At 42.7% G+C, this 25,611-nt stretch overlaps 1 protein-coding gene across 2 annotated transcripts in view; it reads right to left on the reverse strand.

Moving 5' to 3' along the window:
- Positions 1-25,611, reverse strand: part of ncam1a (neural cell adhesion molecule 1a) — a 280,059-nt gene that overhangs the window by 44,212 nt on the left and 210,236 nt on the right. For both annotated transcript variants that reach the window (XM_084564733.1, XM_084564734.1), the window contains exons 9-12: positions 15,924-16,074; positions 7,799-7,983; positions 6,069-6,165; positions 3,451-3,618 (exon numbers count right to left, since the gene is read on the reverse strand). In XM_084564733.1, coding sequence (XP_084420859.1) covers positions 3,451-3,618; positions 6,069-6,165; positions 7,799-7,983; positions 15,924-16,074 — 601 coding nt within the window. The remainder of the gene's footprint in view (positions 1-3,450; positions 3,619-6,068; positions 6,166-7,798; positions 7,984-15,923; positions 16,075-25,611) is intronic.

Consider the following 25,611-nt stretch of genomic DNA (forward strand, 5'->3'; position numbering starts at 1 on the left):
CCATCCATCCATCCATCCACCCCTCTATCTGTCATCTATCCATCCAGCCATCCCTCCCTCCCTCCCATCCATCCCTCCCTCCCTGTCTGTCTGTATATCTATCTATCTAGTTTCTAGGGTTGACAGGAGGGAGACGAGGAGAAAGAAAAATACTTATTTCACAGTTCTAGAGACAGAGCTTCTTTTCCAGGCCCATCTGTCCTCTTTAAAGTTCTAAATCTTTACAGTCACAGATCAAAGTTGTTTACATACTAGAGTCATCTCCATCGGAGGGGCTTTAACCAGAGTTTCAACACATCCTAGTCACTATCAACCTCCACACCTTGGAGGAACTGATTAAGGACCTGTTGCACGGTGCGCTGGCATCTCAGGTACCTTTATAATGTTTATGACTCATATGGCTCCCTATTACAGGTAGAACTCCGTATCTCGGCAACCATGGCCTTGTTGAAGACTGTTTGTTCCTGTTTTGCTAGTCTCTTCCTGTGTGTCCTATCTTTCCAATTACGTTCTCTTCAGTCATATGTACTGTACTAAACCATGAAGTGACATGCTATGAAAAAGTAATTTTTTTATATAGCATGGCTAGAATGACTCAGTTGTGTGCCCACAGTGGCTTGATGCTCGATTCACAGCATATATACGCTGCGTTGATTGCACCAGACAGAACTCCAGTGCGGACGGTATAGGCGCTGGCTGGGACACCACAGGTAAACGGGACCATTATCATAATGGGGGTTATTCACAGACTCGTTGCAGAGGGGAGCCGCTTCGTATACAAGCAGAAATCAGAAATTATTTTTTCATTCGTTTCCAGGATTTGAGCAGGGCGACGTCGGAGAAGAAAAAAGGACCATGGCAGCAGGGCTGTGTGGCTTCTTGCAACAAGTTGAATCGCGGGGAAATACATCAGCTACTAATAAAGGCTGCTAATGTGGTCTTTAAATGCATTTTTTTGGGATTGGATTGGTTAATTTTACCAGAAATCTCCAAGAACAAAAGCAGATTTCATATACACATTACACTACGCTACGTTTCATTTGACAGACACTATTACCTGCATATTAGAAAAGCACAGTTGAGATTTTAGCAAGGACACGCACGCATGCTATACACATACGCAGCACTTGACTTTTGTCATTTTGAGTCGCTCGGCTGACGCTGCGCGCTACACAAAGGGTGGTAATTTCACGGATGAGGACAAATTTAGGCAGTGGAAAACAGCTGAGAAACATCTTTCCGTCACCGCGACTCTGTTTACGCCCCACATCAATGTCTCAACGAGAAGGAGCCTCAGATGTAAAACCGAGCAAACGTGACCGCTCGGGGAAACCCGGGCCGTTAGCGCCAGCATAAAAACGATGTCACTGCTGAAGCCGGTCGTGTTCGGATGACATTCTCAGCCGGCCTGGGGTAATTTAGCCGTGATTTTAAAACGCAGGGTCCCTCTGCTTCTGGAAAAAGGTTCTCCCCCTCAAATCATAACAATTTTTACAAATACAGCTGGCTGCAGGGTGTGTTGATGATTGTGTCGCTACCGTGCAGAACAAAAAGAATGTGCACTACAACATCTCATTATAGTATAATCTTAGAGTGCCAGGGCACCAAATAATACAAATGATTAGGGGCACTTGTTTCATCACAAATTACACCACAATAGTGTTCTGATTTTTAACTTTAACAGGTATTTTGCAAAAATGTTAGGGTATGTACTGTATATTAGACGTTTCCAGTGTCCTGGATTTGATTTAAATTGACAAATTAGGTTTTAAAATTGTAATTTAAATTTAATTGTACTGAGAAACGTTACCTTGAAGACCTGCAGTTGCTCACATTTTAATAAAGCATAGAGTATTATGACTCTACATGCGTCAATAGATATACAGCCTGGGCAAAAAATAAATAAGTCAAAGTCGCCACCTGGATTTAGCTAAGTAAATAGATAGGAGCCTCCTATTGGATAATTAATGCATGGGTGATTATCTTTCAGCTGGCAACAAGTTATTTAACTCAAACTGATGCAATGAGTAGCTTCTCATTTCTTAAACAACCATGTCTAAAGACACATCCTGTGGTCGTGGAAAAGATGTTAGTCTGTTTGAGAAGGGTCAAATCACTGGCATGCATCAAGCAGAGAAAACATCTAAGGAGATTGAAGAAACTACTAAAACTGTGGGGAACCATCGCATCAGGGTAAAAACAGAGAGGCAGATGAAGTGATGCACCCATCATGCCTAGTGTCTACTGTACAAGCCTGTGGGGGCAGTGCTATGATCTGGGGTTGCTGCAGTTGCTCAGGTCTAGGTTCAGCAACATTATGTGTCCAAAGAATGAGGTCAGCTGACTACCTGAATATACTGAATGACCAGGTTATTCCATCAATGGATCATATTCCAAGATGACAATGCCAGGATTCATGGGGCTCAGATTGTGAAAGAGTGGTTCAGGGAGCATGAGACATCATTTTCACACATGGATTGTTCCACCACAGAGTCCAGACCTTAACCCCATTGAGAATCTTTGGGATGTGCTGGAGAAGGTGGTTTGCTCAGTGGTCAGACTCTCCCATCATCAATACAAGATCTTGGTGAAAAATGAATGCATTTATATATATATATATACAGTAGTACTGCTTTTAAACATGTGATGGCAGCCCGAGTTCACGGTACTGTGAGGCACACAATAGCCTTTTTGTCCTCCCAGTTCAGCCACTTGATAATTCAGCACCAGCAATAACACAGTATTTTCTCTTATTATCAACAACTAGGTCTCCACTATTCCCCATTCATGCAAATTAAAAATATCCCACAGCAGAAAAAGTGCATTCAGCGGATGGGTGCTTCGAATATGCTCTAAATTATCCGAGGCTGAGCAGCTGACGTAGCCGAATTAGACATTTTTGGTAACATTAACCGCACGCGTGTCGGCCCATGTTTTTCGTTTCGTGCGACAGGCGGGGCTCCTGGGCCTTGAGCTGACAGCGGGGCCTGTCAGCCGCTGACTGATACGTCCCATGTGGCAGACAGGACGAAAACCATCCAGATTTGTAGGAGCCATAAACCCTCACTGGGCCAGGATATGATCTGGGGCCTGTCAGTGTCTGAGCTGGCTGTCATTTAGGATACACTGTGTTCCACCTCTCCTCCCGACATCAGCTACTGTCATGTTTGGATCTGGTGTTGTTGCCAGCAGGAAGGTTTGCCGGAGTGTGTCGGCGCTGCAGGCCCTAACAGCCAATATACTAAAGGTACAGACACTTCCTGTGAGGGGAGTTCTTGATGTGGGTCAAAACTGACCAGGACCGTGCTGTGAAGGCATTAAATGTGAACAGTATGTAAAGGTTAAATAAACTCTCTTGGATCCACCGTGCTCAATTAAAAGCATATTTTTTTCAGGACTAATTCAACACTGCACCCCACCAAGGAAAAACCCGCATCGCTCGTGGCTCACCTTCCTCCGCGTGGTACTCCTTGACGCTCCATTCCTTTCCGGGCAAACGCCATTCCACCCTGTACTTGATGACGGGCACCCCGCCCATGGAGTCAGGCTCGTCGAACTCCACCATGGCGGTGCTCGAGAACGGTTCCACCCGCTGAATCTCCGGCGATGACGGCACAACTGCAAGTGATGGGACGAGAGGGGATTTATTCAGGGGCGTGCGATTTGTGTCGAGCATCAGTTAGCTTCAGCTCTGTAGCCCTGGCTTTGTATTTCTGGGTGTGTTTGCATCTGTTTCATCTCCTTTGTCTGTCCCTAAAATATTTTGTCACTGTTGTTATGATAGGACTTGGCTACTGGACGTCACCAACTGAATAAACTGTGTATTTGCCTGCACGAAACACTGTCTATACTAAGCCAGTAACACTTTATAATTAACTGCACTCTATAAACCATTAGAAAACACTTAATTCAGAATTTATAAAGCATTACTCCTACATTAATAGATGTTAGTAAGCAGTTTATAAGCTATAAATACTTAATTACTAATCTATAAATATCTCTACAATATGTTTATTAATGGTATTCTCATACTTTACTAACGATTCAATTAATTCAATATTAAAGTATTTACAAACTAGTTTTTAAGGAGTTATCAGTGGTTCATAAGAGCATTTAAAAAGTGTAAGTAAAAGAATAATAAACTACCTAAATGTACATTTATGCATCCTATTATTGAGTGTGTTAATAAATGGCTTATAAACATGTATTCCTACTGTAATTAATGATTAATTAAGGTAGCTATAAACCATAGACTTGGACAGTTTTACCTGTTTAATATAGTAATGCTTACCATAAAATTCTAAATAAAGTCTTCAAACATGGTGACTATGAGTTCAGTGTCTTTTCAACGTAGACTGTCACGGCTGTATTTGTGTGCTTTGCCACAAATCTCCCGTGTGATACGGCAGGGAGAGAGCCCAAAGCCTCTGATCACTAAAGTACAGAAGACTTGCCTGTGCCTGATTGGGTTTGCAGTCCCAGTTTTTAGCTCGAATCTGACATTCAAGTTTATTACGGGATTACAAGACTCAGAAATAGAGCACAAATATCACAATTGATCTTTCGTCTCTAAGCGCCGCGACGCCGTTTCTCAGGTGGTCGTTTCCGTCCGTCAAATAGTTCCTACTCGTCTCGTCCCCCTCGCCCGTCTCTGAGGTTAAAATTCCCACTTTCACACTAGATGACCTAATGGGCTGGTTATCAGACGACTGGTAACGCTGACGTTCCCCCAGAGGATGAACGCCCGTGACTTCACTGACTCCATGATCTCTTTGTCTGCTGCCAGCAATGCCACCAAATTTGAATTTTTAGCTCTGCTATTGATATCGCCCCATGAGTGTCGAACTCGCGATCGGGACGTGCATTCAATTAATTAATGCTATCAATGATTGCAGTAAGCTCAAGGGCGCGCTAGTGAAGCTTTGGAGTTTTAACCTTGTTTGGCTGCAAGCAGTGAAGTAACGGCTGGTGATTATAAAGCAACCCTGAATGTTTGTGTCAGTGCTAAAAGGCGAAGCATTAAGCTATCAGCACATTTCTGACGCCATGGAGCTGCTCACTAGCAGCAAGTGGAGAGAGACAAACTAGAAATCCTCCTTCGCTCTAATAACAATTCTACGTTTTCTGGACTGTGTACCACAAAAAAAAAAAAACCTCATCTCCTTGACATGTCATTGTGGAATAAGACATATTTACAGGCCGTTTGTCAGGGGTCACTTTGGGCATACTGATATGTTGTGCAGCAAATGAGAAAGGAAGGAAATACTTCAAAGAGTCGACAAGATAACTCACAATGGCAGCACAAGGTGCTTCACAATTAATTCAAGCGAGCTGCATTTAGACGAGGTCCTGAGTGATTTGCATACCAAATGAAGCTAACACAAAGCAAATGTAGCAAGGAAAACGAGACACAGAGGGCAGCTCCACTGTGATTTCATGTTTTCTTTTCTTTTCTTTTTCCCCGTTACCTTTCCAGTCTCAAAGTGCCTCAAAGTTGCGTGCACGCTTCAACTCTAATTTCTATTTATACTGCACACTGCCTTTGGGACGTAACGTCGCTTTCTATTTGGATGCTGGCAAGAGACAGATTTATTGTAGCTACAGCCCTGCTAATCATCTCATGGAATTTAGCGCCTTCCTGACTCCATGTTTACAAGTGGATGCATCAGATCGGCATGTGATTACAGTCAATACAGGCAGCAGGGATCAAAAAACAAACCAAAACAACAAGATGAATCCAGAAACAGTCATCTATTATCAATAGGTATAAGTCCGCTCTGCATTCAGTATCTTATTCAAAACTAGATTTCACATATATCCTCCTCCTCCAAAAGATTTCTGGTACCTTTAAAATTAGACTTAAGGGAATTTAAAGGATCATTTAATCGGCCTTTCTCCATTTTTTTTGTTAAACCATTTGGTCTGGGTGGCTGGATATATATTAAGGTAATAGGACGACTGCCAACTCAGGCAGACACTGTAAGGGAGAGGTAGAGTTCAGTCATAGCGTTTCATTTCAGATCATTTCAGCTTTTGGGGTGTTTCTGTGATCACAAGAGAGAACAAACCCGCTTGGATCAGAAGGAACTCCTTGGATTCGGTTCCCAGCGCGTTGGTTGCTGTGCAGTTGTAGCTCCCAAAGTCATTTTGAGCGTCAGGTGTAACCTGAAGGATGGAAAAAGAAAAAAAGAAAAATCATTGGTTAACTAAATATAAGCAAGAGTAAAAATGCAGTTAGGAACTTAAACTTGGACCGGATATTTATTAGATTGTAAGTGAGTGCTTTTATGCCACTTGGTCTTGACTCATTTGGAAGGTGGTTGCTATGCAGATGCACAGATGTCTAGGAGCAACTTATTAAACCCTGCTTCACTGATATATTATGCACTGCTTTGATCATAATACTGCTATTATAATCTATTTAGAGTAGGCCAGGAAGTACTTGTTAGCATCTTGGATCCAGCTCACGTGCACCTCAGCAGAAATGTAACTGGGCGATGCAGAGCGCAACAGCTGTAATTGGTCCGCTTGGTCGCAGTGTGTTTCCGCTTTAGAATTTCCAGCTGCTTCTCCATCTTCACAATTTTTGAACTGATTGTTTTGGATCAATAAATATGGAACACATCGAGAAAAGGTTAACTGAGGAGGTTTGGAGATACAAGCATCTGTATGATTTTTCGGTAAGATTTCGGTGAAGGTCGCCATTGTTGAAAGTGAAGCAGGAAGTAGAAACAAAAATTAATAGTGTAGTGCTTGGGCGGCTTTTTTACAGTACGAGCACACAAGTGAAATTGGATCACACCGGCGTAGATTACGTACACAGGTTACGTGCATAGATTACGTACATTGGTTATGTGCGTAGGTTACGTACATAGGTTATGTACATTGGTTATGTGCATAGGTTACGTACATAGTTTACATACATAGGTTACGTACACAGGTTACGTACATAGATTACGTACATTGGTTATGTGCGTAGGTTACGTACATAGGTTACGTACATAGGTTACGCGCATTGGTTATGTGCGTAGGTTACGTACATATGTTACGTACAGTGGTTATGCGCGTAGGTTATGTACATAGGTTACGTACACTGGTTATGCGCGTAGGTTACGTACAAAGATTACGTGCGTAGGTTACGTACATTGGTTATGTGCGTAGGTTACGTACATAGGTTACGTACAGTGGTTATGCGCGTAGGTTATGTACATAGGTTACGTACATTGGTTATGCGTGTAGGTTATGTACAAAGATTACGTGCGTAGGTTACGTACATTGGTTATGTGCGTAGGTTACGTACATAGGTTACGTACATTGGTTATGTGTGTAGGTTACGTACATAGGTTACGTGCGTAGGTTACGTACATAGGTTACGTACATTGGTTACGTGCGTAGGTTACGTACATAGGTTACGTACATTGGTTACGTGCGTAGGTTACGTACATAGGTTACGTACATTGGTTATGTGCGTAGGTAACGTACATAGGTTACATACATTGGTTACGTGCGTAGGTTATGTACATAGGTTACGTACATTGGTTATGTGCGTAGGTTACGTACATAGGTTACATGCGTAGGTTACGTACATAGGTTACGTACATAGGTTACATACATAGGTTACGTGCTTAGGAACAAGCTGATCCAATCATCCAATAGTAATGTGGAATATAAATGACAGATAACTCAATTCTAAGGGATTGATCCACATGCAATAGCTGAAATATGACTCTCTGGTATGTTTTTGTACTCCCGTGTCCCCATATGTCAGCATAAAAAAAAAACGGCAGCAGCATCGGACCTCCAGGTAGCTGACATCAGGCGTGTTGTAGATCTTCATGTTGGTGGTGTTGGCAGTGGGCAGCTGGAGGCCGTCTCTGAACCAAACTACTGAGGCACGGGGGTGAGCCTCCACCTCGCAACTGATGTTGGCCGGGTTTCCCTCCCACGTGTACGCTGTCACCACGCCCAGGATCTTTGGAGCGTCTGAAGGAACAGGGAGAGACGAGCGAAGATGGAAGATGGCAAACATTAGTTTAGAGGATCACACACTGTACGTACATAAACATGGCTAACTTGTTAAAGAAAATGAAGGCCCCCACGAGGAATGAAACTTCAAGATGACAAAATCAAGTTTTAAGTGCTTATCTAATCAGCTGAATATGAGTAAAATGTTCACTAATATGAAATTCTAACTTTAATATAACAAGACTGCTTCTGTGATCCATCATTAACCTTTTAGTATTATAATCTATCTATCAGACTATAATAAGGCTTCTGTTGCCAGGAAGAAAGGGAACTGTGGAACAGTAATACTTTTCTTCTTCACTCCCATTCTTCTTCTCCTCTCCCTTATCAAGGTCAAGACATCTGAAAGATACCCTTAAAGGAAGCAGGCACACTCGTGGCAACAGCTGCAGTTTTACAGAAAAGGTAAACAAATGCTAAGTGTAGCCTGAATGCTGCATTTGTGTTCTCTACATTCAAGGTCCTTTATGATATCCTTTTCAGTTTGACAGCCAGCATGAGCTGGTTTTATAGAACACTAAAACTGTCTTTTTGTCTGTTTTGCGAGTGGCAGAAACTGAGTGCCAGATCTCAGCGGCTAAGGACTGAGTGCCGTTAAGTTGCCAACTGCTCTTTACGTATTTTGACTGGATCATTTTGGCTTATTCTTCCTTTCACTGCTACTGTTCTATATTTGGTTGATGCAGAAAACCCAAATAACAGTGCTAGCATTCACGCAGTCCCTTCGAACTCATACCATATGGTCAGGCTCTTAACTCTGCAAAAAGGCTTAAATTATGACATTAGACCTAAGAAGTTCAAGTCTACAGGTAATGATGGCTTTCATATCCTGATCACATCGCCAGGCAGTGATTCTGAATTCAGTAAAGTGCGCTCTGCTTCCTGAGCGCTGTGAAATGTTGCAGCCCCTGACACTGCAGAGGCTTTACTCCTGACCCTGGATCCTTGAAAACTCTGCAGTGTGCGGCTGTTGGGATTGATGGACACGGCCGAGTCAATAGCCGCTCCATCTCCTGCAGCCCTGATTAGATGCTCAGTCTCTCCGTCAATTCTGCTTTTGGGTCTCATTGACTTAATACAGTGCCTGTGTCCTGCCGGTTGGATTTCTGCAACGTCCCAGGCTGATCTAGGTGAGATTATTGCACTGCAGATCGTATACAAGATAAAAGACGCAGAAAACATAGCGAGGACTAGGGGTGGAACGATTTCCATTTTTTAAAAATTGACTACTATGTGGTGAAAGTCAAGTTGACGTCGACTAGTCGATGCCGAAGTAATGCTTTGCAGCAATTACATCTATATTCCTGACCTGAATACATTGAAGCTTGAACACAGGCTACTGCCGTCCGTAGCCCACACCAACACCTTAAACACTGCCAGTCTGACACTTCTAATATGACGGCTCTTGCTCGGCAAACTCTCAACTCTACCATAACTCCAGTCGTCTCGTGTGGTGCATTCACTGACATCAAGGACAAAAGACACGCTCTACAAACACAGCAACAATGTCAACTAATAGAACACAACAGAGCTATCAATGAGCTTATCAATATGTGTTTAGCCTATATAAATCAGCACCGTCAATAGCGTTTAATAGTATTTCACAGCAAACATCCGCATGAACGTTGAGTGGATTTGGACCGTTCCTCTGCTAGCATTAGCGGATGCCTTTTCAGATGAATGTGCATTGCAGTTAGCCTGGGTGTTCCCATACTGCTTTGCGCGCGATTTCATTCTCGCTGCAAAAGCAGTCTGGAAACCATCGCCCATATTTTCTCCTGAGATAGGGAACCAATCACAGAACGGGGGGGGGGCAGCAAGACGATGACGACGTCTATGCGCGACACCGAAGCTTGTAGTGTGTTAATCCAACATGGCAGCGGACCTAACGTTACCGTTCGATGCAGCCTTAGACAGTGTTTTAAGTAGCTTAGAACGCAAGTTTATTTAAAAAAAAGAGCAACGTTTGGCGTTGAAAGACTTCAGTGCCAAGAAGGATGTGTTTGCTCTGCTACCAACAGGCTTTGGCTATGAATCGCGCGCAAGGCAGCATGGGAATTACCAGGCGCATTTGATAGTCATTCGTAGCGCCCAATAAACGGCTCTAGGCATTTGTAAAACCACGCCTCAAATACGAGAAAATAAACACGTAGTTTCCAGACCAGCATCTCATTGAGATGTGCAGTCGCGTCAGCCAGGCTACATTGCAGTAGCACTTTTGTTGTATTTCAGGACTGACTTACTTATTCTGCATGTCACGGTAGTGTGGGCTTCATCTTAAGTGAAGTATTTCCACACACTTGATGAACCGCTGCTAGTTTGGTGCAACGATGCACTGGGCTCCTCACATGTCTTCTCGGAGGCGTCCGTGTTGTTATTGTCACGTGATGGGCGACTACTCGACTTCCTGCTTAAAGCGTCATGGCGCAGCAGCAAAGCCGACTAGTCAACAGGTTGGTACAACCCCTAGCGAGGACCAGTTTACTGTATATCATAAGATGGGAACAGAGGCATTTAGTGTCAGTTATAGCGAAAAAGAGACGAAGAGTCGTCCTTGGACTGCATACGAAGTAATATCTCAAAAAGGTATGTGAAACTTGAATTTATTTTGTACATAGTAGTTATTTTATAAATGTTGTTAAAAGTGTAGGCCACTTTTGTGACACATTAGTGAGCGGCTACATACAGCAAGCACTTCTGCTATTCGAATTATGTATGAATGAAGACTGAAGTAAAGACCAGATATGATCTGTATCTGCAGGTTCCACTGTGATTTCACTTTTTAATTCCATTACCTTCCTAGCCTGTGCTGTGAAGTGTCTCACAGTTGCGTGCATGCTTCAGCTCTAATTTCTGTCTATGCTGCTCGCTGCCTTTGGGACATAACGTCACTTTCTATTTGGACGTTAGCAAGAGACAGATTTATTGTCGCTACAGCCCTGCTAATCATCTCAAGGAAACTAGCACCTTCCTGACTCCGCGTTCACAAGTGGCTGCAACAGACCGGCACATGATTACAGTCAATATAGGCAGGAACAGTCATCTATTATCAACTAGTGTAAGTCCACATATATCTTCCTCCTTCAAAAGGTTCCTCGTACCTTTAAGGGAATTCCTCCTGGTTTGTTTTGTTACTGAGCTGTTAAACCATCTGGTTAGTGATTTTAAGTTTAAAAATAAACATAAAGTGGACTTTTAACTTACTTGTTTTTGGTTTAAATATTAAACGTACAATAATACTTACAGCATAACTTGAACTCGACCTCATTATGCTTATTCTGCCTTGTTAAAGATAAGATACATAGGAAATAAGAAACGGAACAAAGGAAATATCCTGGTAATTTTCTGGCAGAGGGGAATTTCTTCACTGTGACAATAGTTCTCTGCAGTCTCACTCTGAAATAATAGCTATGTTTATTGCTTGCATTTGTGAATACCTGCAGAGGCACACGCACGAGCTGGCTAAACAAGCTTAATGGGGAATTTCTAACTCTACAACCCGCAGGACTGAGCTGAGTATGAAGTAAGTGCTTGCTGCTCGAACAGTGTTTTCATTCGACATTCTTCCTAAACAAACTCCCAACTGCTGACAAAACGGAGCTCAAACAGAGAAGATATTAACACTTTCCTATCAGTCCTTCAGCACCAAACCTAGACACACTCAGCCCGGTTAATAGGATCACGCTTTGCAGCAGATAGGAAGTCCCAAGCTCAGATACCGTCTCCATTGTGTGAGTGGCGATAGAGAGGACAGAGACTGAGCGCTGTGTTCAAGACAAAGCACCTTTTTCTTATCGATAATTGCTTGGCAACAGTGAATCTGCTACCTGATTATCCGCTGATTACTCCTGCTAACTGCTAGCCCTTAAACAACTCTATCACTGCTGCATTGTGATTGTATCTCTGAGCAAATTGCGGGTGCATTAGGAGCAGGGCATATTAATCCAATTAAGCAGTCATTGGCTTTATTTTCCTCTTTTATGCCAAGGTAACATTTGATTTGCTTTCAAAATGAGATCAAGTATGATTTGGGTCCCATTATGTGCAACCAACCTTTCTAAGCATATGTTTTGAATTCGGTGCTAATGGGAAAGTTCAATCAAAGCCCCAACGCGGCACATACTGTATACTGTATTATTAAGGCGTGTTCAACACATCACAGCTGACTTTTAGCTTTAATGTCGGGGTGTTTATATCACAAATGAAGCATGCGCAAAACTAGGTCTTTTGGTACATTTCCTCAAAGGTAAAAAGAGGGCCATTAGCCTTGCACTGACCCTTACTGGTGCTGTCACAGACTCACAGCGGTCAGTGACAACAATTCCCACAGTTCAGGTCCGGCTCAGGCTCAATGCATTTCACTCACACATCTTAAACAATCATCTTATACTGGTGTGTAGACGTGGGGCTTGTGCTCGAAGACAGAATAATCTGGGGTCTAAAAAGCCACTGCGCCCCTGAAGCTATGTCTGGGCTGAGACCTTTGTTTCCATGGTTACAAATCACAGTGGTACCACTGACCCGGCAAACTGTGCTCGCTCAACTACTGTGCCGTTTATCCACCGAAGCAGAGGCGACTGAAAAGACACTGTGCCTAAAGAACATTTCTAGGGTCTCATAAACGTTTTCTATTTCGATTTGATCGTGCAGCCGTTTGCATTCAGTGCCATAACTTTATTTTGTTATGGGTATCTGACAACAAAATGGTGCAACAGTCCTTACGTGCAAGTCACTGGATGTTGCAGCCTTTGTGTGTATAAGTTCAAAGTAGGTAATTAGTGGTAATCTACGCTTTAACAATAAGTACATACATGTATGAATGGTGAAATATGCAGCAATTTACCAAAAAATGCTTGCAATATAGACTTCAACCACCCAGGCAAGCCAGAGTTGTGGTTTGATGCCTGTAACAACCATAGACTGTATATAAATATGGACAATGTCGCGCCAGTTCCTTGCAATCAAGTTTCGTTGTTGACTAACTACGAAACTTATCACACTTGAACATACATCAACATTATATTAACTCCCTAAAATGACAGAAACCATCCTTGAAAGAAAATTATTTGATGTGTATTTTAGTGTTTTAGTTCGGGTCCCGCCCACTAACATGGAGGAGGTGGAGCTTATGACCTATACTGCAGCCAGCCACCAGGGGGAGCTCTACTTGCTTTGGCTTCACTTTTGAGGAGAAGTTCTGCCGTCCATATTTATACAATCTATGGTAACAACTGTGGGGTTTGAATCCAGTCTAAAGCCATGCATGTTAGGGTAATTGGTGATTCTAAATTGGCCTCTGATAGACTGGCGACCTTTCCAGGGTGTACCCCACCTCTCGCCCAATGACAGCTGGGACAGGCCCCTCCAGAAGACAAACTGTTACAGAAAAGGAATGAATGAATGAATGAACAACTGTGGAAACTAGAATGCTAAGTCTGCACCAGTTAGTGGAACCCTTAATCAGTTCATCCTTGAGCTTGATGAAACGTTTGTGCCAAAATTGTAGAAATCGTCACAAAGGAGTTCCTGGAATATCGCAAAGAAAAATGCTGACTAACTACCAAAAGCATAAAACCATGCCCCTGGCCCTGGCCATCGCCAACCCTGAGGCATAAAAAGTGTTAATGCTAAAAAAGAAAAAAAATGCTAATGCAAGTAGAGCCAGAGAAACATACTGTGTTACCACTAATCTCAAGAGCACAATCCCTGTGTCCATATATCATGACACTGTCACTGAATTGCCTTGTGTCGTTCAGTTACGTCCAGATATGTCTATGCATAGTCAGGTGCTGATTAGCACGGAATCCAACAAGTTCAAATATGAAAGAACCTCTAAAAACTAACAATCCTCTGCAACAGCACCACGGTACAAATTTAAATACAAATTGCATCCATAATTCTCCTTTACATAGATATAGATATAAATATTACATGTCTATTTCCATATGGTAATATAGACATACAAGCATTATGGAGCTGGATCCGACTGGAGATAAAATATCTCCAGTTCTACAGAACATGAATGGAATACATAATACACACGGAATGAGTCACTGCAAAAAGCATAAATATCTTTAAAATAAGGCCCACGTCAAGTGCCACAAAAGAGCCATAGTATCCTGGTGTGTGCTGGAGTTTCATTTTACTTGTCTAATGTTAACCTCTTCACACGTGATTAACAAAACTGGCTTGAAGGAAATTAAAGCCCTTCATTTCTGTGACAGTAGTCTAAATAAACCTCTTTGCAAGAGTTTTAATTGCAGTGTTGGAGTTTGCTGTGAAACCATTACAGCTCGGTGAATGTCGACTTGCTGCAGAACCGGGTATGAAGACAGTCTGTCTTCATGAAACCAGCATTTGGTGTCAGTAGAACTTTCTGTCCAGAGTTCTGCTATTTTACACCAATATTAAACAATGAGGAGAAATATCTGGGCTTCCTGATGCGAGGCAGCCACGGGGCAGGTTGGGGTTTAAGTAAATGTCATGAGGCTCGTGTTTTACTGGACTGGAAAGACAGGCCCTCTTGCTCTTCTTGTTGAATTGCCAGTGCCATAGATTCCTCTGCTTAGAGAGAAAATCAGAAGCTAATGAAGAAAGCCTAAGAACGTCCTTGGGGTGCTGTCAAAAGCCATTTCAGCAGTCGGTGGGCCGTGAGAGCCAGCAAAGCCTTCTCTGCCGGCCTAAACTTTATCAAAATCACTGACTTAGATTTTAATATTTTCCCATTAATCTTATTAAATTATTCCCAATAGCCTATTCTTTTCATTTTGTGTCTCAGCTTCTTTGCTGGAGTCAAATAAATCTGCCTGGGCCTTCACAATTAAAAGTGCAGCCGGCTGAAGCTTGAAACACATTGAAATGACGCTGTTCCTTTAACCAATCACATTTCAAGTTCATATTCTTAGGCCTTCTCTGTGGCCTACGGTAGCGTCAACGTTTTCGCGTCCTCTGATTGGAGGGTCGGTGCGTTGCTCCGTTTAAGCTAGCGGTCCACGTTCATCTCTTGCGAGCTGCTCCCGCTAACGCTTTCGAGCTATTTGTTGAACCCATGATGGCGGAAGGAGGAGAGGCTATCGATTGGGTTGCAGGTCTTCTTAGAAAGTCATTTTCATGGCGGATTTTGAAGGAAAAGTTGGATAGTGTGAGGAAAGGCCGCCCAACCCTGGAGCTAGCTAGCTAGCCTGACCCAGGCAGGAAAACTTTCAGGTCAGCAACTATGAGCGCTACCCTTGGTTGACAGGCTGTGGGGAGACCTCTAAATTGTTTCTTAAGTTCTGGTGAGTAAAATGAATTATATTTAGATCTTTTATGTATATTTTTGCCATTTTATTGGGTCAACATTGATGTTTCTGCTGGATTTGACGTATGAGGCGCTGGTGGCTGCAGTGAGTGAGCGGAGACTTTTTCTGGCTTTAGTAATGGCATTCATCTCGCTATATGAGACACGATGCAACGTCCTGTTTTATTGCATATCCCGTGTTGTTGATGGTTTCTATAGCAGTGGGGTCATAACGATCGCATTAGGAGGTGTTTTGAATAAGGTTGCCGAACCATTGAAGCCAGAAACTGAGGCATGATGAGGAAACAAAATAGGGGCAAAAATAAAATGCTGGAATCAACTGAACATCACAGGCTAATGATAAAAGCATCCTGTATCGTCATCAAAGAATAGAATCTTATCATTTTTAAATGACTTTTAATAACCTCTTAGCTTCTTTTGATCTGAAGACTGTCCTTGGCAACCAAGCAACTGAATCTCACGGCTAACAAAAGACACATGTATTCCTGTTATAAACTCTCCTTTAGAAGGATTCTCACATGTGATCTGTGTATGAATGAATGATAATTACAAGCGTGTGAATCAAAGGTGGCTTGTGAATGAGAGGTGCGCGACTTACAGTGGACTTCCAGGTACATGTGCTGGCTGTCCTGGCCGATGGAGTTGCTGGCGGTGCAGAGGTACAGGCCGGCGTACGTGAACTGGACATTTTTCAAGGTGAGGGAGGACACCCGCGCGTGACTGCGCACCACGACATTTCTATCAAGGCTCTATGGAGGAGAAGATGAAGAAGAGAAAGACATTATTATCACCCCTGGAGTGGGTCACTGGTGTGAACAAGGCAAGTGGAAAGAAGAAGAACTACAAGGTGAACTCAAATCTGATCCACACACAAACTAAAGAAACAGTGACACTATGGGACTGACGGGGTCTACTGTCATCTACCCCAATGTGAGCTGTAGGGAAAAGGTACATGAGCTATTCAGGAGAGAATTTAGCATAACTTAGATATTATTAGCTAATAAGAAGTGAGACGTCACATCAGCCTTACCCTTGAAAACGTGGATGTCTCATACATACATGAACAGCAACACAGACAGAGGATATCAAGACCTCTGAGAAACTATCCCTGGATCAACCTGGATATTCGCTAGTGTGCGTCCCCCCCTCCCCCAACCAATAAACTGAAAACTCCTGCAGTCTGTCGATTCCTGTCCCCAGCATTTAGCAGCCTAGTTGCAGGTTTACAGGCGGTCTAATTGCAGTTGGAACAGTATAATTGTAGTTGGGAGCAAACAGCTTGTTAAGTCTTGTTTTTCTTTTCATTAGCGGGTCCCGTTTATTAGGGCTGCCTGGCCAGTTACTGTTTCTTGTGTTTTGCAGCGCCTGAGGCAGAGCCAGCTCTCTGCACAGGTGTGCGGCCGAGTTCAACCAGTGACCTCGTTTTAGTTCCTTTTTTTTTTTGTTTAGTTTTTTTTAATTACAAGCTTGATCTTTCGCCAAAGGACGGGGTTGACGGCTTGTGCTCCGTCCAGTATGTTGTGTAATGATGAAATTATGCTGCAAATGATAGCAGGGTCAAAACTCCAACAAAGCGGACAAGCTGATACAGAAGGAGGGCTCCGTGCTGGAGTCTCTGACATCGGGGGCCGATGCAAGGACCTTGAACGAACTCCGGACCATCGTGAACAATGTCCACCACCCACTACATGACACGGTAGTCGGGCAGAGAAGCTTGTTCAGTGACGGGCTGCTGTCTCTGTCCTGCACCAGGGACAGGTTGAGGAGGTCGTTTGTCCCTCAGGCCATACGCCTCTACAACGCCTCCCTATTAGCAGACAAGTAGACTGTGGTCATTGCTTCCTCGACTGTTTCTACGTCATGAATCTATCTATCTATCTATCTATCTATCTATCTATCTATGAAGCGGCAGGTCCTAAGTAAAATGAGACTCCTAAAAACACAGTAACACCTTTTCTTCCCTCTGGGCAACACACAGTTCACACCATCACCAAGGAGTACACATCTTCCTTCTAGCTGCGATGATCTTCTATTAATATTTCAGGCTTTGGCAGGGATTCAGGGTTTACATTTTATAAATAATTGAACAATATTTGCTGTATTAGCGTTATGGCATCAACTGTTATTCTTTGCGGCGCGCGGCGTTGCCAGTGTGGCAGAAATATTTCTGCTGTTTACTGGAGATCCGAGGGAGTGTCCTGGAACATTTTGAAAGGGCAGCATTAATCTTGTCATGCTGCAGTAACACAGGAAAGAGATGTAGCGGGCACACTGCCGAATGTAAACAGGAACAAGGTTAATGGAGAATAATACTTTAATGACGCCACAGAGCCGGGAGTGAATAGGCAGACCTTTGAACAGGATCTATTCATTCATTCTAGTGAATCATTTTTAATTATACAAATATGATTTGTCATCAAATTAATTACAACGGTAGACTTGTAACAGGAGGCCTGGAATGGTTTTTCAGTCCCCCCCCTGTGTGCCGCTTTGCTTTGTAGCGCAGAACTGAGGCTCCGTTACATAACCTGCCAATACATGTGTTTCGCTTGTCAAATATTCTGTATCGCGAGCATTGTGCAGCGGAGAGGCTGCCAGACGTAATCTGCACGGGCTGGATCTGTCACAGATGGAGCCGAGATGCAGTTTGCTCCCGCCTTCACTCAATTTAAGAAGGAGCCGTGCAAGAAAGCCCGCGAACGTTGGAAGGTTCTGCAGTTTGCATGAATACGGCCAAAGCGTCTCGAGAAGGGCCTCTTTGTGTCGCCCACCTTTCCACTACGAATCGAACGTCGACTGAAACGCAGCCGCACTGGCACGATTTCTTTTCACTTTGTTTTCGTTTCTGCCGTGAATAAGGATGATTCAGCTGATTAAAATGGCGCTCTGTTGAGCGCAGCTGAGGTTGACAAGCTGTGCCAACAGCGTCCCAAAGCATCGAGAAAAAGGCAGCTCATGATGAACTGGCTTCCAATTTGGGAAAATCGAGGACCTGAAGGACCAGTCTGCAGTCTCTGGGAGTGGCCCTTGTCAACCAGTTAAGGATATTGACTGGGGGGACTTCCTGATTGCCCCCCTGGGTTTAAGAAGCAGAACGTGACCAGTATTTGGCAATGCACACTTGATGCATGATATTCCCCTTCACTTCCAGTTATCCCTCAGCTGTTACTGTCTTTAACAAGAGGCGTAATATACCAAAAGAAGTTCTGCTCATCGTCAGGTGGTCATGCTGCAACACTCCAAAGCGTTAGGCTGGGGCATGTTTTATCAAATCCCAGTTAAAAGCAGAGGGTACAGTTTAAATAGTGGTTAAAAAGGTTACTATTAAACCATTCCATCATCTGTGACTGCCTTCACTAAACAGATATCTAAAAAATGACCACATCATGCAAATCTAAAACACTGTCATTCGATCTCTCCTGATTTGACGAGGACTACTACGTCTACTCAGTTCTCCTGGTGCGATTGTCATGGAGCAGGCTGGTTATTATAATCACACACCGTGGTGTGGTTTAAGTGTCGGCCTGCTTCCTAAAGTGCACTCCTTGATGAAATAAAGACAGCGGAGAGGCCTTGTGGTTTTTGTTAGCATAATATCACCTTTCGCGTTACATCTGACATCGTGGCTAATCGTGTAACAGCCACTTTTGAGCCCAGAACGTGATTTATGTATTAAATCAGATGATCGGATTTTTATGCTCAGCTATCATCCTGTCACAGGCTTGGTTAATCTGGCATGCCAACAGGTGAATCAAACATAACTTAAAGGTAGTTTTACTTTAGCAAGCTAGCTGCGCGTATTTCTTCGATACCAGAGTTTGCTAAGAGATTCTGGAATTTGCATGTAATTCTTATTTAGTGTAATGCTTATCATGAAATATAATTTAGCTGTAATTTCCAATGGAATTCATTTGTTCAAAAACATTTTTAAAGTCAGCTCGTCATTTTTTACCTTCTCAAAAATCTCTCTCTCACAGGTGTCAGTGATGCAGGAAGACTGTGCCTTCACTGGACTAGTGTCACATGTCCCAGGAACATGTGGACCAAATTTCAAGTTCCCAGCTTCATTATTATTTTTTTTTAAGGAGCTATTTGTTAAAGATTCACTAATTTTCCCCAAATTTTAGGCCCCCTGTGACAGCTTTTTTTTTTGTTTGTTTTATGAGACGTTCTATAGTTGAAAATAAAAGTACTTCAATTTACCATGTATCGCTCTACTGCAATATATTTCGATGAGAAGTAGACGACACATGTGAGCGAGGCTGTGATAATTATCCTGACTAGCTTTTAGTGCTAAGCTGCTAGCGTGAGCAGATCATTTTCTGCACTGGGCTACATCAAAAACGTGCGTCTGTTGCAACACCACTGCTGCACAAAACCACTGACTGATCCTCCACAGGTACACTCATATAAATATAAAAATATGAAGACTGGCTATCATATCACGAGACAAAGTTAAAGTGTTCTCGTCTTCAAATAGCAATCCAGTTAAACCTTCCTCTTCCTCCTCTCATCCTGGAAGAGACGAGCAGTTATTGTAAGACAAAGTAAGACATGTACTAAAATCATCCTTCCCTACTTCTGCCCAAGAGCCTCTTTTAACTGACGCAAGAGAAACCTTCAGGGAAAAAAAATAAAATAAAATAAAAAAACATGGAATAATGAAACCACCAACAAGTAATACATGCACTTGTAGCGTACTGTTTATTTGAAAGGAGAGGAAGGTGAATGTTTGCATAAATGACTTTGTGAGCCTATTCAGATGCCGCAGTGAGCGTTGCATGAGGTTATGCTCTAATAAGTAAAACCCAACCATCATGTAATAATAATGCTGCATAATACGCCGCAGCTGTGAAAGAAATCACTTGAAATCCGGGCCGACGAACAACAAGTTGGCACAATAATGGTCACACGCTGGGATAACGGCGTGTTAAGCGGACGTGTGTGACGCAATAATTGAACCAACCTTAAAAAAATCTGTAAATCAGGGCTCTGGATGATATATTAGCTAATGAAATAATTAAGGAGGAGTCAGATGCAAACTGTATGTTTAGACCAGGGGTGTCATTTTAGTTGAGAGGCCACATGCAGGCCATTACCATGGTAACCTATAAATAACTCCAAATACGTCCCTTCGTTCTAATGCAAAGAAGTACATTATGAACATGTTTGCATTTACTGAAATATCCTTTTACAAAATAATGCAACCTGGAATTCCTTGTGCAGTTAGTTCTGCTGTTTAGTTCTGGGTCTCAGGGCAGTGTTACATTCGCAACTCTGGCTAAAAGAGTGTGATCCCTAGTGGAATAAGTAGGAATAGCAGTTCATTTTTATTAATGTCTAAATATGCATTTTTCACATTTTCGCAAATTCATCCCATGGGCCAGACTGGACCCTCTGGTGGGCCGATTTTGGCCCACAGGCTGTATGTTTGACACCCCTGGTCAGAGAATCTGGAAACGTTATTTAATTCCGTGCCACATGCGCGCGTTAGCGTGTTATATGGCGTCAGTTCCGCGTGAAAGCGGGAGTAGTTGTTTCGTGGAGGGTTTTGCATGTTTCTTTCCAGGGAAGCAACAAAACGGGGACCTCAACAGGTTCCCCTACGGCATGCTTAATGTTTGATTCCTTTAAAAACAAACAAACAAAAACAAACAAAAAAAACCACTTGATATTAAAGGGGAATTAACGTTTTTTTACAACCTGGACCTTACTTCTGGCATAAAATACGATCGTTTACTTACCCATACAACTTTGGTGCCATTTGTAGTCGTTCGGAAGATATTTAGATCTGCGTATATCCATATAGTCGGAGTGACTGGGGCACCGAAATGCAGCCTCTAAATAATGCATTATCTGCCGCGAAACTAGTTAATTTCACCAACTCCAGACTCAACAGGGAATAGCACTAGTGTACGATAACAAAATATTGGTGAAATGAACGAGTTTCACGGCAGATAATGTGTTATTTAGAGGCTGCATTTCGGTGCCCCAGTCACTCCCACTATATGGATATACGCAGATCTGAATATCGTTCGTCCGAACAACAAAGTGAGTAAACGATCGTATTTTATGCCAGAAATAATGTCCAGGTTGTAAAAAATGGTAGTTCCCCTTTAATGTTTTAAGAGTGATTCTGATTGTGGTAGGTTGTATTTCAGGGAGAAACCACTCAAAACCTGAATAAACAAAATCAAAACTATCCGTCTGGCTGCATACCGGTAGTGGCGAGATTATTGTTTTTGTCATTTGGGTGAAAGCGCAGAATAAATGAGGCCGCAGGTGACTGAATAACCCCGCTGCAGCAGTGTGAGGTCGGGGCAAAAACATGCAGAACCCTGACCCACGAAGGGAGGCTCCTCCATTTAAAATCACTCTGTTAAGATTTAGTGCGTCTTGAGTGAGGTTAAAGCCATGGCTCGCACACAGCATAGCACAGCACAGCAGAGCAGACGGCGTTTTCCACGTGAGGAACGTAGAGCTGGTGCTGAATCATGCAAAGTCTGAGGACCAACCAGACCGTGCAGCAGGAAATAACAGCACTGCCCGGAAAAAAAATATATATATTCAACTACTTGGTCTACTTTGAGATACTGCAACCGTCTCTGCGTCTCATGATGGAAATTTGTCGACAGAAATAAACAGGGACAAGGAAATAGGGCAAGTCTAAATATGTACCGGAACTAAATGGATTAAGTGAAGTGTACCGTGTCTAATGGTCTACATATTTAGTGCACAGATAAATGTAGTGCGTGTTAAATGCGGGTTAGATGACAACACTTCTGCTCTGCAAATAAAAAAAAAAATGGGGGGGGGGTAAAAAGAGGGGATCTACAGTGTAAGTTTGGGCTATTACAACTAGAGTCAGGCTACGGTATTTAGTAGCTATACCTCATATTTGTCTGGTCGCGTCCAAGAAGCCTAGAGAGGACAAACAAAAGAGGAAGCAAAAACAAAGAGGCACACAGTGGAGCAGAGTGAGCTTTGATACTGGATCAGCACAGAATGATGCAGACTGGATTTACTGTACCTGCAGGAGATGTGCAATGATTTCTTTGTGGAGAGACCACACACACGTTCAATACACGGTTGCCAATCACTTCACAGGACATGCATTCACGCCTCCCAGGCAGTTTTTGACTTACATGCATTTTAAAATGGATTTCCCATTTGAGAATGGATGTAAATGAAATCACCCGCAGTGACTTTGCTAGGTATTCCATTGGAGTGAACTTTGCTTTAGTAAACAGCAATGTAGCTTGAAAATGTTTACTGAGATACACCGATCAGGCATAACATTATGACCACCTTCCTTCCTAATATTGTGCAGGTCTCCCTTGTGCCTCCAAAACAGTTGGGACTCATCAGAGAATGGACATGGGCCTTCTGAGGGTGTCCTGTGGTGTCTGTTTTTGTGCCTGTGTCAGGCTGCATCCATCAAGGAGTGTCATTGATACGGGGTGTGGGGTGCCAGGTCTGGTCTAGGTGGGTGCTACATGTCTAAGTAACATCCACACCAATGAATGTCAGGTCCAAAAGTTTCCCAACAGAACACTGAATCGTCACAAGACAGTCAATGTCATTTACTTCTCCTGACAGTGGTTTTAATGTTGTGGCTGATCGGTGCATATCACCCAATAATATCTTAAAGGCTCTTCACTTTATTTTCAAGCAATACGTCCGCCTGTAACATGTTCTGATAGGTGCAGCAAGATTTAGAAGTAAGTGACTTAAACTTATAAAAAACGGTGCCGGTCAGAGTTTGCATAAACACGAATGAAGATTACAAGGATTTACTTGAAAATTAGATTATATCAAGCTGCATTTATTCTAATATCGAAGCATTTCCGTCATAAATAAATTACACCACTCTGGTAAAATATTTAAAACGGAGCAGAGGCAGTGTGAAAGTCTCGATCGTTGAGTTCGAGGTCCTCTCAGAGTGAGAGGGAGCGTCGCGGCGAGGTCAGGTTTTGGTGGCCCGGCAGTTCAACCGCAATCAGGGATCCGACGGAACCGGTCAAAATGTCAAACTGGAGCATATTTTCCAACCCGCGGGTGGCCTTCTCACTCGATTATTAATTAATGTACTGTAATAGGAGAGAATTTGGAGGCACACTAATGAAAACAAGGCACTGAGACTAATTAGAAGTGAACCACGCCTCATCATAATGAGCGGTGGAGACCACTTATCTTCCATTTATAACAATTACTTACAGATTGTGATCGTGTGGCGTTAAAAAGCAAATGGCACGAAGAAACTCTGGATCACAATAGAAACGCTTCTTAAAAAAAAATCAGCTGCAGTTTTTACAAGATAGGTATTCATAGGAGGCCGCAGCAGCCGGTAAAATTAGTGTACTGTCATCGACACGTCATTAGAAATATGTCTGTGCTCTTGTAGTCGGATGTCGAACTAGAATGGAGGACAGAGCGTGGCAGGAAACCAATGATGAATGAGGATCCAATGAAAATTAGTGACAGCTATTACCAAATGATCAGCGGGATTCTCAGAGTACGGCGGCGCTAAATGAAAACCGATGTGACAGTGATAGATAGGAGAGAGGGGCGAGATGACAGCCTGTAAATGGAAGACGTTCGGTGACAACTGTAAATGGAGGCGGGCGAGTCCCGTCTTGCAGGTGGAAGATAAGATTCGGAAACTGGCAACGTGGCCGTGCGAGCGCGCGCTGATTGGCAGTGATAAATGGCACGGTTTAATAGCTGGGAACTGGGGATACTGTAGCTCGGCCTGACGTACGCGTTCTCCTTCAATTAGCTTCAAGCTTAATTGCGGAGGCGTGAAGGTTCGAATGTTGGGCTCGACCTGGATCGAACAAATATGTCTCATGATGATTTTATTATTTACCGAACTTTTCCAATTAGTTAAAAATAAAAAATGTCAAATTCAGTTTAACCTTGACATGTCTTGTATGTGTTGCCTGATGAAAAATATTTCTCTTTTTATGGCGGCTCATTGTCGGTCAGGGGTGTCAAATTCATTTTAGTTCAGGGGCCACATACAGCCCAGTTTGACGTCAAGAGGGCCAGACCAATAATACGATACCAATAGCACGTTTATCTGTAAATAACGACAACTCCAAATGTTGGCCCTTTGTTTTAGTGCAAAGAACATTATGAAAATGTTTACATTTAATGACTGGACATTTCTTAAGAAAAAGAAATGCAATTTCTGTTTAGTTCTAGCTCTCAGTGTTGTGTTATGTCCACAACTCTTACTAAATCTGTGTGAACCCTAGGAATAGTAATTACTTTTATTGGAAAAATTGCAGTTAATGTCTTCAATGTAATTTTTGCAATTCGCAAATTCATCCCGCGGGCCATATAAAACCCTCTGACGGGCCAGTTTTGGCCCCCGGGCCGTATGTTTGACACGGATGTTGTAGGTTAAAGGGGTACTGCTTATTTTGATTCATCCTGCTCATCAACTGATGCTAGTTATTAAATTAAATAGTTGACCAATCAGAGAAGACTTGGCTTTCTTTTTGGGAGGTGGTTTCTTAAAGAGACAGGCGCCAAAATGGAGCATTTCAGATGGATGCTAAAAAGAGATTAAGGAAAAATGTACAGTCTGAGAATAATAATGTGTATTTTTTCTATTAAAGTATGTAAATATATATTATTAGACTCCCCCAATATAATGATGAACCCATAAATGAACATAATATGGCCCCTTTAAAATGTTACCTTGGCCTTTTCCCTGTATTTGTGGACAATAATCCGCCTTATATGTTATTCTCCACATTATTTAGGATTTATATTCTCATCTAATTGGCATAAAGGCCTCATAATGCCTTTGTCATCATCTGTACAGTATAATATTATTACACCAATAATCAATGGCTTATTTTACAGCGGTAGATTTGATGTTAAAATGCTCTACAGCTTTAACACATAACGCTGCACAAGCTGACAAAGCATGGGAGGTAAAGTAGGCCAGTGTGGCCCACATATTCTGCAGCTGAGTCCCGTCATGTCCTTCGGGACATATCCAGGATGGTTGCTTTCACTGCACTGGCTGTGTGCGCCTCCAAGTATAGTACACCTATTGTATCATTTAAAACATGTACGTAATAGCTGTGTTTAATAATGCAATGCAGTGGCCTGGGTACCAATTTTTTCAGAAACTTCTAATTGAAAATGACATACACCGATCAGGCATACCATTATGACTAATATTGCACAGGTCTCCCCTGTGCCTCTAAAACAGTTGTGACTCATCGGGCCTTCTGAGGGGGTACTTTGGGTCCTATGGGTTGAGGGGA

The sequence above is a fragment of the Chelon labrosus genome, assembly GCF_963514085.1.
Source record: "Chelon labrosus genome assembly, chromosome: 17".
NCBI lineage: Eukaryota > Metazoa > Chordata > Actinopteri > Mugiliformes > Mugilidae > Chelon > Chelon labrosus.